The sequence below is a fragment of the Aotus nancymaae genome, unplaced genomic scaffold (assembly GCF_030222135.1).
Source record: "Aotus nancymaae isolate 86718 unplaced genomic scaffold, 86718_ANA_hifiasm-v0.15.2.pri h1tg000010l, whole genome shotgun sequence".
NCBI classification, from domain to species: Eukaryota; Metazoa; Chordata; class Mammalia; order Primates; family Aotidae; genus Aotus; species Aotus nancymaae.
Genome location: NW_026988421.1, coordinates 62,622,479 through 62,639,803, shown reverse-complemented (window position 1 = coordinate 62,639,803; position 17,325 = coordinate 62,622,479). Strand labels below are relative to the sequence as shown.

General features: G+C 42.6%; 1 protein-coding gene across 7 annotated transcripts in view; it reads right to left on the bottom strand.

Annotated features, from left to right (window-relative positions):
- Positions 1–233: 233 nt before the first annotated feature.
- The window catches only part of SGPL1 (sphingosine-1-phosphate lyase 1), an 83,934-nt gene continuing 66,842 nt past the window's right edge, over positions 234–17,325 (bottom strand). For all 7 annotated transcript variants that reach the window (XM_064374242.1, XM_012460299.2, XM_012460300.2 and 4 more), the window contains 8 exons: positions 11,531–11,619; positions 10,078–10,183; positions 8,832–8,930; positions 8,004–8,153; positions 6,426–6,664; positions 4,803–4,949; positions 3,706–3,826; positions 234–3,166 (listed from right to left, as the gene is read on the bottom strand). In XM_064374242.1, coding sequence (XP_064230312.1) covers positions 3,026–3,166; positions 3,706–3,826; positions 4,803–4,949; positions 6,426–6,664; positions 8,004–8,153; positions 8,832–8,930; positions 10,078–10,183; positions 11,531–11,619 — 1,092 coding nt within the window. In that variant the 3' untranslated portion in view covers positions 234–3,025. The remainder of the gene's footprint in view (positions 3,167–3,705; positions 3,827–4,802; positions 4,950–6,425; positions 6,665–8,003; positions 8,154–8,831; positions 8,931–10,077; positions 10,184–11,530; positions 11,620–17,325) is intronic.

Here is a 17,325-nt window from a genome sequence, read left to right as displayed (position 1 = left end):
AGACCTCTCTGAAATAGATACGACCACTACTAGTAGTGCAGGGACCAATCAGCGACCTATTAACATGCCTGGAAATGAGATAGATTGCCGCTTAATTGGGTCAGGAAATCAGATGGATTGCTTCTCCACCAGGAGGCAGTCTCCCACCAGGAGCCCATTCAAGCATGGCCACCGCCCCATTTGTGATCTTGTCTGTGCACGAGTAGTCAAATGAATGCAACCATTCACAATAATTACAGTTAGGGTCATTTAACTATTTAATTGCTTTTTGAGATTATTGCTGCAATTAGGAAGGGAGGGTTGAGATGAGAAGGGGGAGGTTAGAGAAGACAGAGATTTAAAAGAAGCAAGTACCATTTTCCAAGTATAAAACTCGTAATGTTAAAAGTGACACAGCAGTATTCACATGACTACTTAAGTCTAATGCAGAAACAAGACAGTACAGTTTTTGCAGAGGCCGATGTGACATCTGCATGCGACATGATACTATTCTCTACCCACCTCTGCCACAGGCTAGTTGCTATATGCACACATACACAAAAATACAAAATGAAAAGCCTACATAAGTGTTAAGTCAAACTAAGGCTCTTAATTGTAAATTAAAGTGGCTACAGTAGGTCCCTTTGAAAAACACCATCTCCCCTGGCACCAATGTTGTCACAGCACAGAGGAAGCGAGTGGCTCAGGGGTCTGGTTCTGGGGAGACACTCCATAGGGGACATGCTTCTCCATCTTGGCAGCTGGCAAGCCACAGTGGTGTCTGTCTGCTGGGTGGTTCTGGCTTCCTGGACCTCCTCCAACATAATGCACTGACCACACAGCTTTGACTAAAACTACTCTCAAAGAGGTACCTGCCAGGTCTCCCTCTGACACACACACACACACACACACACACACACACAGAGCCCACTCTTGGAACCCACAATGCACTGTGGAACAAACAGGAAAAACACACACACATAAATGCCACACCAGCCCTAAATGGCGTGGCCACCTAGTCACAGTTGTTAGGTAAGTAGTACAGTGCTCAAGAACACTTCAGACTAATGTGCTAGGAGCGTGAGGAAAAGTCTGCTAGTCACGGCTCTCCTAGCCAGCATTCCCAGCCGGGGAAACTAGAAGATACCAGCCTGGAGAGGCTGAATATTCAGGAGTCCCTGAGATGGGGAATGGAACAGAGGAAAGTGTCTCCTGACCTGTCCTAAGTACTCCCCTACCCAAATAGAAACCTCAAAGACTGATCCAAATTTCCCCCAAGGCCTGGGACAGGAGTAGCTCACTGCTCACTGCTGAGGAGAAAGGCACATGGTATGATGTCATTAGAGCAGGACAGTGGCTCAGCCTAGGGGAGAGTTCTCTACAGGGGAAAGAGGGCAGGAAGTGGGCACAGGGTCTGGTCCTGTCCCTGCACCACCCTGAGCAGCTAGTCTTGGGATTATAGGCCCTGGGCCATAAGGCTGCTCGCCATTCTGCTTTCCTGTTTCTCTCCCTGTGCTGCCACGGCTGAGAAATGTCCAGCACCTGAGGCAAAACTGCCATAGTACCTTAGAAAGCTGAATCAAGGGGGAAGAGGCAGAAGAACACACTAATAGAGAAAATTTTCCTTGCAATAGGTGCTCTTTCACACCCACCTAGGGTAAGTCAAGGCAACTTGTGAAGGTGCTTTGAGCTGTTCCTTCAAGCAAACACATTTTCATTACATGATGGCTTAACGCAAGGGTGCAGGGAAGGACCACCACCAACTCCGGTGACAAATTCGAATCTGGGTGCTCATCCTACTCAGATAGTCAGGAAATCTGAATATCTGAATGACAGCCTTCAGATCCTAACTAACATGAATAGTTTTGGAGAACCATTCAGAAAAGCATAGAAAAAGGCCTGGTTTCTGCTCACCACCAGCCCAGGACAGAGCTCAGGTGTGCTTTGACTACTAGCAATTCCAGGAGGCAGCACCATGGCCAAAAGCTCCTAGAATATTTGGAAACCATGTTCTCTTCCTAGTCCATGGTAACAAGAACAAGCCAATGGGAGCATCATTTTAAACAAGAATCTCCAAAAATGGTGGCAACCAAGTGTCAAATGGGGACTGCAGACACAGAAGAGACCACCCCAAACCCTGCCTGGGTGGATTAAGTAGGTAAGCTAGAATAGTCCTGTCCTGCATATTAGGGAACAGCAGCCTGGTCGATCTGTGTCCTGGAAAAACAAAATGAGTTGCAATTGAAGTGATTCTAAGATAGACAACGAACCTACTCTTAAGAGAGAGAGGGTGGGGCATGATGGCTTACACCTGTAATCCCAGCACTTTGGAAGACCGAGGCAGGTGGATCACCTGAGATCAGGAGTTTGAGACCAGCCTGGCAAAACCTTATCTCTACTAAAAATACAAAAAATTAGCTGGGTGTGGTGGCAGGCGCTTGTAATCCCAGCTACTCAAGAGGCTGAGGCAGAAGAATCGCTTGAACCTGGCGGGTGGAGGTTGCAGTGAACGGAGATCATGCCACTGCACTCCAGCCTGGGCAAAAGAGCAAAACTCCGTCTCAAAAAAAAAGAGAGAGAGAGAGAGAGGGCTGAAAAAGCCGCCTGCTTAGAGTACACCTCACACCCAGCTGGGGAAACATCTGTTACGTAAACGCCTCCAGCCTAAGAAAGAAACTCCAGCTATCTCATAAACTACCCCAGCTTCTCTACAGAATCGGGACAGGTCAGAGCTGCCACGCAATGTTTAAGTTAAGTTGAAAGCTAGAGAGTTTAGAAAAGGAAATGGTTAAAACAATTCCTAGGGTAACATTTATAACAAGGGCAAAATCATTATGTAATGGAATCCTCTGGGGTCTTCAAATTAAATACCACAAAAGGATGACAAGAGGAGGAACAAGAATCCTGAGGCTCAAGCTGTCTCATAGTCTGTCTTGAGTTGTGCTCTATGGAGCCAGACCAGATGTCAAAGTTGCGCATGGCCTGTTCCATACCCCAAGAACCTTCTGAAGGCTGGAAGCCCCTTGGGACTAGAAAGGGTCCAAGTTCAGTGGGGTTTTGGAGAACCATTCATCTGGGTGCCCTGGGTGACAATGTCTGTGCTGTACAAGCTGTCCAAGAAGACCGAGGACAATTCTGCAACCATATTCCTGTCCACAGTTGTCTGAGCCATGCCGTAGATGGCACCCTACAAATCCAAACAAAGAGACATTATTAGTGAGGCTGGGTCCAGGAGCAAGAATAAAACTGCAGTGATGAGCCCCTTCTCCCCGAGTCCTAGCTTCGCATGTGCACTGCTCCACCCTTTCCACCTCAGGCATCCCATCATTTTATCAGAAAAATAGTTGGCATAGTAAACTTCCACAGGGACTTTCCAGTCAGCCTTTCTGCTTTAATTAACTAGCCTAAGGGATTTACTGTAGAAAATTCCAGAGAAAACACATTTACTACCTTTCCTGTGTCAAAATTTTTTCAAATGGATGCCACCACCAGGTGCTTTTGTACAGCAGTCTCTAACTTACAAGGTGCTTTATAGTGTATCTCATTTGAGAATTCAGCAACCCTAAGGGTGGGTGACACAGAGATCATCAGCTCCAGACAACAAATGAAAAATGTCTGTGGCAAAGGGGCAGGGGCAGGAACAGACTCCAGGTCATTTGATTCTTTCAAACTCTCCACCAACACCTAAATTTCCAAGGGAAGAAAAAAAACACCAAGTGTCCCTACCATTCCTGTGGTTTTCGCTTTAGGATTCTTCATGATTTGAGTGACAGATTCTCGGATGTCCTTCAGGAATTGTATAGCTACTCGTTTCCGGGCGTGTACTAATGTGATGCAGAAATGAATACTAGGAAAGAAGATAGAGAGATGAACCTTGAAGAAAGAAAAAATGTTCTAAAATAATGCAGTCCCAAATACGGGAATCTCCTGGTGGCCCTTTTACATTATTTCTGGCAAGTGTAGTCATCCAAGTTGATCCCCGTCCTGGGAATCCCAGCTCTCCCATGCTTGGGCTGTCAGACGTGGACTGGCTTCAGAGCTTCTCAGCATGACCGACAACCATGCTAAGAGGAAGAACAGGGTTGGCTGCTTTGTCCCACCCATCCCCTCACGAACTCCACCACCATTCCTTCAACCACGTCACCATCAATGGGACACTTTTATCTTAGATAATCAGCCCCCATGTGCTCTCATGGGGACAGGGCCACATGGCTGGGGTCTTAAAGGACTTCAGGGCACAGAAGAAATTCTACCTCGCCCTGAAGGAATTTAATGGGGTCAGTGGAATTGTGGAAATGGAAAAAGATAGTCCAGATGGGACCGGCAATGCACCAACGTGTAGAAGGCAAGCTGTACACAGAGGATATAAACAGACCTACTCAGCTGGAGTGATGTATTTACTCAAAGAAATCATGGAAGATTAGGTTAGAAAAGTCTACTAAAGATGGCAGTAGCAGGCCTGAATGATTACAAACCTCCCGGAAGGTTTTGAACTAAGTATTGGCCAGATAACGAGTATTTTATATGAGCAATTTGATGCTATGTACAAGATGGATTGGAGAGTATAGAGGCTAGAGAGTGGGAGAAAAACCTCATGACCAACCACTGGTCTAGGGAGGCTGTAACCTAATTTTGCCAGAGTTTAAAGCAAATGGTCTTGTTCTTTATAATTCCAGGTGGCAAGACAGAAATTCTTTGGATACCACAGTCGCTACTAAAGTGCTGGCCTCTAACAGTCTAACTCTATACTCAGGTTACCTTACCACCTAAGTTCTTCCAAAGTCATGGAGCAAAATAAGGGCAAGAGGCTTCTTCAAGCTTACCTGGGTGGGAACTGCAGCTGGTTCAGGTTCCACCCCTTAGCAGTCATCAGGTTTGATAATCGGTAGATGTCAAAATCACGAGATCCCAGAGCAATGACTGACAATTGGGGATTCCCAAAAACAAAGATGCCTTTGATATTTTCCAGTCTTAAAACAAACAAACAAACAAAATGAATAAAAAAAGGAAGAAAAAGGGAATTCAGTCACATACAGTCTTCCGGTCACTATCTGTTTAATCATTCGAAGTCCTTATAATGAATGCAATCTAACTCTTTGGGGTTTAGTCTTCCCATCTTCAAAAAGAAGAAGGCTAGACTGGGATCAGAGGTTCTTACTGAAACCAAAATCATAGCTGGAACAATAAAAATACTCCAAGGCCCAAACCCCATCTAGATCTAATGACTCTAAATCACTGACTTCAAACCTTATACCCAACTCCCAGTTATATTCCCCTATATGCCTCTGAGGCATAAAAGGTGTACTAAAAAAATTTCTGGAAAAATAATCTGTCCATCTCCATAGTTCTAAAAAGTTGTATGTAATCCCTAGAGCAACAAATGGCATAGCAAGTCTTAACAAAAGCAGAGCTATATGAGGACCTTATATACATATACATATGTAATTTTTATGTATTTGTTTGTTTGCTTATTTATTTGAGACAGGGTCTCGCTCTGTCACCCAGGCTGGAGTGCAGTGGTGTGATCATAGCTCACTGTAACCTCAAATTCCTGGGCTTCAAGCAGTCCTCTTGCCTTAAGCCTCCTGAGTAGCTGGGACCAAAGGTACGTACCACCACATGTGGCTAATTTTTAAATTTATTGCAAGGACAGTGTCTCACTATGTTGCCTGCGTTGGTCTTTAACTCCTGGGCTTAAGCGATACTCTTGCCTTGGCCTCCTGAAGCGCTAGGATTACAGGCGTGAACCACCATGCCTGGTCGAGGATCTTTTTCAAATGAGAAATGCCTGCTGGCAGCTTTTCTTACCCCTCAAGATACTAAAAGAGCCTCCTGATCCAAGTGACACATAGAGAGACAGGCAGGTAAGATGTTAAAAATACATTAGACAAAGCATGCAGCCTGTTCTGGCCTTGGCTTAACCCAAGATTTCATTGCCCTCCTTTCTTCATTATTTCTGGCCCATTTCCAAATATTTCTTATTCCAATGATTCTTCAAGTATGATTTCTGGAGCAGTAGCATCAGTATCTCCAGAAATGGAAATCCTTAGATCCTATCCCAGTTCTACTGAGTCGGAAACTCTAGGGATGGACCCAGCAATCTTTGTTTTAACAAGCTCTTCAGGTGATTAGGATGCATGCTCAAGTTTGGGAATCACTGTCCTAACCATTAAATTGTACATGAGCCTTAGGGTAAGAGCTGCCAGTTGTTAAGACATCCACAGAGATGAGACAACCTACAAATGAGGCCCCTGTCTCTAAAGACCCTCCTAAGGGACCTTCTCCTCCCAGGCCAGCACCACACTCATAAGCTGCTGTCCTAAACCCTTTGTCCTGCAAGAGACAACAAGTGGGCTAGGGCTGTGGATACTTAGCCAGGCAGGTGCCTTGAGCCTAGCAGGAAAAAAAGCAACAGACAAGGCAGAATCCCAGTCTTCCACACATACTCTGACTTGAGGAAGCGAGCAGTTTTGATGATCTGTTTGGTAGCTTCAACATAGCCGTTCTCACCGAAGTGCATCAAGGCAGCCCAACAGGCTGCGCTAATGCCACCGGGCCGAGAGCCTGCGATGGTTGGGGAAGCATAGATGCCACCCTGCCAATCTGTATCAACGAAGAACTGATAATTCCTGTACTTCTTGTCATGATACAACACCACTGATGAGCCTTTTGGGGCATAGCCATACTGTGGAAGAAGCAGCAGACGAGACAAGTAAGAGTCTAGGTCTGTCTGGCGACCTTGTCCCAGAGCTCTCAGCATGCAAAGGAAATCCTATTTATTTGTCAGTTTCTCTGTAATGTTTCCCATTCACATTAAGGATTCAAACTTAAAATGTTAAAGGGTAGAAGGAATTTAAGGGATGGAGTTTAAATTCTCTATGTTAGGAATGAGGACTCTGAGACCCAGGGAAGAACAGTGCCCAGTTAATGCATTTCTCTTGCCCAGCATGTAGTTTTTCTTATTTAAAATATTTCTCTGGGAGCCATACATCAGGATGGAAACAAGGATAAGTTTCCAATGGAGGCCAGGAAAGGATGGAATTTGTCACGTTGAGTTAAAATCACCAACTGACCCCCTTCCCATCTTTTTTGCTTATAATACTAAGACTATTATGCTTATAAGATATAATGGTGCTCAGAATCTAAAGGCTACTTAATAACAGCTTTAAAATTAACCATGTAACTGGTTTCCTTATAGAACGTCTGCCCTCCTAATTAACTCTTACTTAAACTAACATGGAACTAATTTCATTACCTGAACTATCCAGAAATGGATGGTTATGGGAAAAGGACACAGGAGCTATCTGGGTGGTAAGGAAGAAACAGATGCTGACTGAAAATCTGCTGCAGATCATATAGATTTTAAAAAACAAGTCTTTAATACACGAGTTTAAAACAAGCTTTGAAAATGCAATCAAAACAAGGTACACAACATTCCCGAGACTACTAATACTTCTTCCACATCTGGATTTATACTCAGAAGCGTTACCAACTGATCTAGACTCTGTCTCAGTCCACCAAGGGTGGCAGCCATGGCCATCTCAAATGCTGAATGTTCCTGAGCACACAGATTCTTCCCCATTTCCCAAAGGACTCTTCTATCAACATTATCCTGTCACTTAGGCTCAGGAGCCCAGCTGCACAGGCACTATAATGTTATCTACCAGCATGTAAAGTCCACTATCAACCCTCACACCACTCTAACCTCCACCTCAAATCACCTCAAGGCTTCAGGGAAGGGCCACTATACTAGCATGCTCTATTTTACACACAGTCAATGGATACAGAAATTCTCTTAGCCAATTTGAGATAAAGGTAATAGGTTCCTTTTCACTGCTTGTCAATTCTACCACTATACCCCATCACCTGAACCAGCTAATCTGGTGATGGCAAGGAGAGAGTGTAAAACAAGCATCTGATGAGAATTCTATAGATAGTTTTATACTTCAGGGAAGCTACCAATTTATTTTCTCAATAATAGTCAAAATAATCAACTGGTAACACTTGATCTCCTCCTAGCTCACCTTATGGGTATCAGCTGAAATGCTGGTCACACCCTTCACCCGGAAATCAAATGGGTACTCCAGTGGGTATCCTGCTTTCTCCATAAAGACGATAAGGAAGCCTCCGAGACAAGCGTCGACATGAAGGGGTATTTTGTATTTGACAGCCAGCTTGTTCCAAAAAACAAAGAACATAAGAGAATTTCCTTTACAGCCCTATAATAAAAACTGCAAGACAGGGGTGGAAAGATGGGCTATAAAAACAAGGCTATTTTGTATTATGCCTCGTATGCTTTTTTAAAAAATTGCTATTTTTAACATTCCTGACAAAATTTATCTTTCAAATGTATTTTCCCTTCAAAATAATTCAACTGAAATATGGTATCTATTTTATATTTAAATAAGCATGACCTCAAACTCCCCACAAAATCAGAAAGGAAATGAGTAGAGCTCTGATCTAGGCTGCCTCTTGCGCAGGAGAAAGATCCTGCTTCAGTCACTACCGGATGAGGAGAGAGGGAGAGGGAGGTGCTGAGGGGCAGCACGTGGAATGCCACCCTCTTGGTGGGCACATACCTACATGCAGATTATTTCTAGAACAATCTAATAGGCAAGACTATTTCAGAATATCCAGATTAAAGAACTATCCTACCCCACAGCAGAGACTAGCAACTTTCAGAGGCTTCAAACAGAGCTTCAGGGCTTCCCCTAGGGCTGATGAGAGCTACTCATCACTACTGTGGTCAAAACTAAAATAAAAATCGCTTCTATTTGCCAAGTACTGCTCTCCGTTAGGCTTTGTTTTAAAATATCCATTGCCAGCCATAGCAGCCCATTTCTCCCATATACCTTGGCCACTTCAGGGACAGGATCCATTATACCATGAGGAAACTGTGGGGTAGAACAGACAAGCATGGCAGTGTTCCTGGAGATGGCTCTTCTCATTGCCTAGGGATTTAAAGTTTAACGGAAAATGAGAATCTATGTCACAATTACTCTTCTCTTCTGCTGCCAAGAGCAATCTGGACTGCTAGCTGAGAGTTCCAGTTCCACCAGCATCCCCTCCACCACTCCAACTGGGAGAAGACTACAGCCCACTATGGTGACAGGACACAGGCCAGTCCAGGTAGGCCCATTCAAGGAATAGTCTGAGAGCACAAAATAAGAATACAATTGCTGTGGGGGCAAAAACAATATTGAACTAAGAGGCAAGAGCCAAATGTGAGTCCAAGCCCCACAGCCTACCAGCAGTGAAACCCTGAGTACACCACTTCATTCTGTTCCTTAACTGTGAACTGCAATAACAGCTTGATCAACCTCTCTGGAATGCTGTAAAGCTCAAATGGGATTCTGACAGAACTCTCAAACTAGAAAATTCCTCTATACAAACGTGAGGCATAACAATAATCACTTTTATAATGACAATGGTATTAATTCAAGTCAACCAAAACCACAGTGAGACTTTTTGTTTTGCTTTGAGACAGGATCTCGCTCTGTCACCCAAGCTGGAGTGCAGTGGTTGTAAACATAGCTCACTGCAGCCTCAATCTCCTGAGGGTCAAGTGATCCTCCCACCCTAGCCTCCCGAGTAGCTAGGACTACAGGTGCATGCCACCACATCCAGCTAATTTTTTAAATTTTTTGTAGAGATAGGGTCTCATTATGTTGCTCAGACTGGTCTCGAACTCCTGGGCTCAAGGGTTTCACTAATCCTCCCTCCTCAGTTTCCCAAAGTGCTGGGATTACAGTTGTGAGCCACTGTGCCTGGGCCACAGTAAGAGTCTTAGGGGAAGGGAGCCCATGCTCACTTTACAAATAGAGAAAAGAAAGGAAAAGTGGTGATGCTGACAGCAAAACCCGTGGTATCTTTAAAGTCTCAAGTTAGTGACTAGATCACCCCTCTTTCAGAATTCATGAACCTATGAAAAGACTGAAGCTGCACTCAATCATCACTATCAGTGCAGTTTGATATTCTGGCTGCTACAATCAAAGGCAGTCAGAGCCCATCTGAATGTGACTGGAAATGGTTAGTCAGCAAGAGCCCTCTCTGCTGTCAGAGTCCAGCATAGACCGTGGGCCCTCCAGAGGGACTCACCCGCACATCCACCTCCATCATCTTCGTCAGTGGGACCCGCACAAGCTTCATCCCAAAATAGCTGGCTGCCTTGTTAAATGCAGCATGGGCACTTTGGGGAGCCACACTAGATGACAGGGAAGAGGAGAATAATGAAATTCAGACCAAAATAATAAAAAAAGCATTAGCAGCTAATTAAATTACTGGGAGTAAATTCTGATTATTTTTCCCCATATTATTTTAAGTATTTATATTGCTTTACTTTTCTTTTTAAGTACACACAAAATGAGGCCAATTGATATTCTGTAGAAACTTTCCTCCTATTCAGGAAATTATTCTGGCAATAGGAAGAGGACTCAGAAGTGATCCCACAGTGAGGGATCCGAAGCATAAAGCAGGGCTGGCAGGCGGAAAGCTGGGAGACAGGGACTTTGGATGAGAGCAACATAAGGTAGAGCTGGCTAACGGCTGCCTACCAAAGACAGGCACTCTGTGAGAATGAGAAGCAGGCTTCCCAGCACAACCCATGTTCAAGCAGAAATATTCACAGAGCCTTCAAGCATCAGCTCAGTGGCCCCTTCCAACTCTGAAAAACCACAAACCTGAAGACACTAAAATCCCCATTTCTCCTACACATTTGGAAATAGTATTTCAAATAGTGCTGAAAGAGGAAATGAGGTCACAGATAAGTACTGGCTTTACACTTCCCTCAACTAGTTCATTCATACAACAAATCTGTGCCTTTTAAGGAGAAAAATCTCTACTGCTGAAGAACTACCAAGCAGCAAAGAGTGACATATGAAGAAAGAATGGCAGCCTGGTTTATTGTCTGATGCTAAGTATGAATCACAGCATGAGACCATATGCAATAAATCCCCTCTGTCACTGACACTTGTGGTAAAAATATTAAGATGTAGGATAAACATACTGTACAAAGGGATAGATAGTCTAGGGAAAATAATGTAACCAAACATGAAATTTATGTCCAAGGAAGGCAACGTGGGTATATCTCAATAAGATATTTTTATTCTTCCTCCCAGAAAACAGCCCTCACACTAAAATTTTCCCAGAGAGTACCCTGGAGGCAGCCTATAATATTAAGTAATTTTCTAAAATAAGTAGAACTAGGTACCTAGAGAGCTTTCTTTAGGCTCCAAATAATTTACAAACATCACAGGATTCAAAGATGTAGTCTTCAAACTCACTTTTTGGAAAAAGGATTTCATTTTTGCTTGTAGTATATACTATGTGTGATGAGGGGATGGGAATGATCTTTAAAAATAACTGGCTGATCCATTTAGAATTTTACTGAATGTAAAAGGATAAGGGCAGAGGAGCTAGGATAGGGGAAAAGGGGACCAGAATTACCAGAGGAAGAGAAGCAGCAGGAAAACAGACTATCTGGCTCTGTTTCACACAGCAGTACTCCGAACAGACAAATCCAAAAGGGGACAAAACAGCCACACATACATACATTTCTGGAGTTTTGATCCCCTTCTCGAAGGCCAGGTCCCGATATGCTTTGCAGGCCATCAATATGCTTTCTGTCCCCCCAGAAGTCACCTATAATAAAGAAGAGATGCCATCTGCTGGGGGAGAGTCAGGGATGCCCTGATTCTTCATGCCCTGATCTTGACAATGTTTGATATAGAAATAGATAAGGTCTTGGATGCATGCTGCAAGGCAGACACTGCAAGGCAGTCTTTCAGAAGGAAAATTTGGCTTTACTGGCTAAGCCTAATTTTGGTTCAGAAGAATGAAAGCTACTAAATAATGGGCAGAAACTCAGCACTGTCTAGACAAATGCACATCTGCCCAGATCCCACGTATGCACAATCCATTTACATTTCTGTGTTAATTTTTCCATTTTCAGATAAGATAGGGCATTTTATGCCATTCAAAAATATCAGAATTATTTCATTTAAATCTTCAATGCCTGTTAAAGAATGTGAAATTGTGATGTTACAATTTTAGTAAATTGTGCAATATGCTAAAAAGAGACATTCGGATTTTCCAAAATAAACTGGTGGTTTCAACAAGTTTGAAAGAGAGAGAATAGCAGAAGTTTCTACTTGATAGAAGTTTGTGGCCTTATTTGAAATAAAACAAAAATCCTAATTTTTTTAAAATGAAGTAAAACGTTTTCCTAAAGCTTGGCCTAGCCCCTCTGATAAACAAATTTCTTTACCAGAGTTCAAACAAAAAGACGTAGGGATCTTTTTATTCATCTTATTTTCCTCACTGGACTACAGGTTCATGACAGTAGGGACCCATCTGTTTATGACAACATTCCTAGCACCTGGCATGGACGCTGACACCAAACAGACCCTCAATCCATTTTTTTTTCTTTTTGAGACAGAGTCTCACTCTGTTGCCCAGGCTGGAATGCCATGGCGTGATCTCGACTCACTGCAGCCTTTGCCTCCTGGGTTCAAGCGATTCTCCTGCCACAGTTACCCGAGTAACTGGGATTACAGGCACCCACCACCACACTTGGCTAATTTTTGTATTTTTAGTAGAGACGGGGTTTCACCATGTTGGCCAGGCTGGTCCTGAGCTCCTGGCCTCAAATCTGCCCACCTCAGCCTCCCAAAGAGCTGGGATTACATGTGTGAGTCACTGCGCCTGGCCTCCACCCTTCTTAATGCCTGACCTGACTCTCAGTAAACCTTGACCAACACAGGCATGTCACAGCCACTTGGCTATTTTTTAAAAAATAATATATGAGAATGAATCACTCCAAAACAAAGAGCCACAGCACTAAACTAGTTGGACAACTTCTTAGACTTAATATCTCTGAAGATTCATATAATCTTTGAAAGGTTTTTTCAATTTACAGGTGAGAAAACTAAGCCCTAGAGAAATTAAAGTCTTCACTCAATGTCATACATTAACATCTGTTGATAAGAAGTAAAGCTTTCCACATTTTGATATTCAGTGTAGCTTAATACAAGATGGAATCAGAGAAAGTGACCACTGAACTTTCCTAAAATAATATCCACATATAGGACAAAAATACCATCGGATACAAAATCCCTGTGGCCAGGAGTTATATAGAAGATTAGCTGAGAAAAGTTAAGTCATTTTTTGACTCAGGAAGTCTTTACGAAACATGTGACGATCACCACAAAATAACACACTGAACTTGGGCATGGGACACTTGCTTGTAGGTTTCTGCATTTCTGTGTTGCAGAAGACAAAGTGCTTACAGTTGAAGTCAGCTCTGCAAATCAGCAGCATGTCCTGTGGTTTAGCATAAAACCTCAGAAGGTCATGCGAGGAGCCAAGCCAGCTGCGAAGAAAGCTGGGAAGGGACCAGCAAAGTCCAAGTCTCCAGTGCGTCAATCTCTTCCGAAGGTCCAGTAATGACCTCAGCAAAAATATTTCCAAATTCCTAGTCACCTGCTTCATGTGGCCTATTTCTAGTCCAATAACTAGTCAAAACATCATTATTTGTTACGCAAACACCAGTGTACTTTTGACTGCAAAAGTAGGAATATCTAAATTCTACATTTTTCTGTTTTATTTGAGACAGAGTCTCACTCCTTCACCCAGACTGGAGTGTCATAGTGTGATCTCGGCTCACTTCAATCTCCATGTCCCAGGCCCAAGAGATTCTCCCACCTCAGCCCCCTGGAGTAGCTGGGACTACAGGTACACACCACCATGCCTGGCTAACTTTTGTATTTTTTGCAGAGACAGGGTTTCAGCAAGTTGCCCAGGCTGGTCTCGAATTCCTGGGTTCAAGTGATTCACTCGCCTCAGCCTTCCACAGTGCTGGAACTACAGGTGTAAGTCACCGTGCCTGGCCCTAAATTCTACTTTTAAGTTTTATTTTTGATTCTGTGTTTTAAAATTGTATGACTCTTCCACTTCTTTTTTTTTTTTATTGTTTCATTTTCAATCCTAAGCAAGACAAATTCCACTTCTTTCTACCTTCTATACCCAAAGAAAAAACAGAAATTTTAACTGTGAAGTAAGAAAATGGAGGCCTCAGTAACTACTTGTTATTCAACTTCTTTCAACATGTATAACAACTCTCACTTTAACATACAGTATGTATTTCAGAAAACAAGAGAACACCATCGACTTGGAAAATTTTCTCTCAGATGCTGTTTGGATCTGATGACATTAGCACAAGGCAAGAAAAATGTTTCACATGGCAACCTAATTTCTTTCACTATGTGAAGTTATCTCTATCATTGTGACTCAGACACAGTTAATAGAAGGAAAGATACTTTAAGGTTGAAGAACAAAGAATGAGAAGAGCTTACAACTCTCAGCTAGGAATAGCCTAAAGACTGCCCAGCCATTTGGCCTTGTCTTCTTGCTTCCCACTCTGAACACTGAACTCTTTCTTCAGCAAAAGCAGCTCATCCAGAGAGAGAAATAAGAAGCTAAGGGAGGAGTGGGGGAGACAGAGCAGGAGAGGGAAAAAGACACTACCAATGCTGATTAGTTATCTTATAAAAGTCTAAATATTAGAAGAGCCTGGGAATCAAGCCATCCTTCTCCTGATCCCTGACACATGTGCTGAAGAAGGTCATAATAACAGAGACATGGTTTAATTGCTGCAATATAAAAAAAACCTTAGGCCTGGACTTCTGGAGTAAGATGGGAATTTTAAAAAAAAAAAAGGTGGCAGCAGTGGGAGAAAAGAGTCAAAACCTACAACCACCACCAAAGAAAGAAAGAGAAATAATCTAATGCAATAAACTTCAAATATTGGGAAAGAGAAAGAAAGAAGAGAAAGAAAGGGATGGAGGGCAGCAGAAAGCAGAAGTAAACAAAACACTAGTTTCTAATCAGCCCCTGAAACTGTACTGCAAAGTCAGCAAAATCCTGAGAATTTTCCTTTAGACTCCCAAACCTGCAGAGAGGCAAGCTGAGGGGGTTTCCTTATCTTCTTCCTCTTCTCATGAGTGAGTGGTAAACATGGCTGCTAGGGAGAAATGAGCAAAATGGGAGAGAAAACATCAGGACTGGCTCTTTAGAGTGAAGACTTAAGTGAATTAAATAATCAGAGCTCAAAGAGTATTATCTCTTCCAAATAAGAGAGTGAACTCTGATAGGTAATTTTTAAGAGAATCTCAGAACAGACCCAGATATTCTCTTACAGACAGAACAAAGCTTTGGCTGACTTTGTCCCCAACCAAATGGTCTCAGACAAGAAGCGCCCACAATGCATAAGAACAAACAAGGTCTGGAGAATGCCACCCCAGGATGGGAGAAAATGGCAAGCTAACTATGCAAACATACTGAAAGGCAAGGGAAAAGGTAGCACGTAGCATGCAAAATAAAAGCCCACCTCAGAAGGAAACAAGCTAAGAGATAGAGGGAAACGCCTTACAATTCTCTCACTATAGGAAAATATCATGAGAACATGAATTTAAGAAAACAAAGAGTTCAAAGCCTGGACTATGAAACAACAGAATGAGCTACAGACCTTAAAAAAAAAAAAAAAAAAAAGCCAGTAGCATCCACATAGAACTAATAAAAACATTAGGAACAGCAAGAAATAAAATAAACATTGCTGAGAATAAAAATGCTGACTTCAAGGAAAAGGTCTGAGATAAGTTTAGTGAGCCCAGATTAAAAAGATAGAGAGACTGAAAGATCAGTGCCACTCCACACATGGAGAACCGTGTTCAGTCAGGCCAGAGACAACGGAAAGGCATTCAGAGAATGACTGTGATGGCTGGACAGCTGTGAAATCATATGAGCAGCAGAGTAACCCAGAAAAATTCGGAGAAGAGAAGATTCAGGGAGAAAGGGGCTTTCAAATATACAAAGCTCTGTCACATGGAAAAAACAGTTACAGAACTTCTATTTTCAGCAATATAGATTATATACCTTGAGCAACCCTCCTAACTGAAATAACTAAAAAACTTGATGAAACATCAAAAAAAAAAAAATTTAAACCCATTATTAAGCTAACATAAAGAAACTTATGAAACCCCCAAACAAAGCAAAATCAAGAATCCTGCAAGACAAGAGAACACTAAAACTGGCTTTCAGCCTGAGGGTGGCAGCAACCCCTACAGACTTCGAACTCCTACACTGACAGGTGAGCAAAGGATGGACCAGAAGATACATTTAGAGACTGCCCAAGGTAAGGAGTCCAACAGGAGATGGCTGGAAAAAAACAGACTCTTAGTGTACAAGAAATAAATCCCACTAATGCAATAGAGGAAAGAAAAGAAAAACTGTTTTCTCAACCCTGATGTTCAAGTAAAGAAAAATAAGAATCTTTCAAGAATGTGAAACAACAAAGTCTTTACGTGAGTCTGTGGTCAGAATTCACACTACCTCTGTGGAACAAAATGACAAGCTAAGAATTTGGCTTAATTTGGTTCCGATGTGGTGGCAATCCCCAGCAACTCACAAAAGTATGACAAATCTTCTCTGAAGAAGAGAACTTCTGGACTTAACTTCAATCTAGGCCTCAAAGAATCCCTAGGTTCCCAGAAAAATGAGTGGTTCATATGAAAACAATCACAAATATAAGGAAACAAGTAACCATGACTGAAGCCAGCAGAACCAGACAGGTAAGGTTCATGGATATTGGAATTATCAGACACAGAGGACAAAATATTTATGTGTAATATATTTAAGTAAACAAAATTTAAGCCAAGGAAAGGAACTATAAAAAAACAACCAAGCAGATTTCAAAAAAAAAAAAAAGATGGCCCAGTGTGGTGGCTCACACCTGTAATCCCAGCACTTTGAAAGCCAAGGCAAGCAGATCACTTGAGGTCAGAGTTAAAACCAGCCTGAGCAACATGGTGAAACCCTGTCTCTACCAAAAATACAAAAGTTAGCGAGGCATGGTGGTGCGTGCCTGTAGTCCCAGCTACTCTGGGGGGCTGAGGTGGGAGGATCATTTGAGCCCAGGGAGGTCAAGACTGCAGTGAGCTAAGATCACACCACTGCACCCTGGCCTGGGCGACAGAGTGGGACCCTGTCTCAAAAAAAAAAAAAAAACCATAAAATAAAAGGAGAATACAAAACAGAATTCTTAAGAGTGAAATTATAGTAAATAAAATTTAAAAGCCCAATGGGCTTCTACTTATCATCAGGCTCCAACAATTTTCAATTTACAGCCAACCTTTCCTCTACTCCCACCTGCCCCAGCCATTGTTGCTATTGAGAATATCAGTTATGCCTCTGTAGGTTATCTATGTTCTCTGGCTGCTCTCAAACACCAATTAGATGTGTGTTAGCCTTCTCATTCCATCCTTTGCATCTCTTAACATTTCTTTCACACTT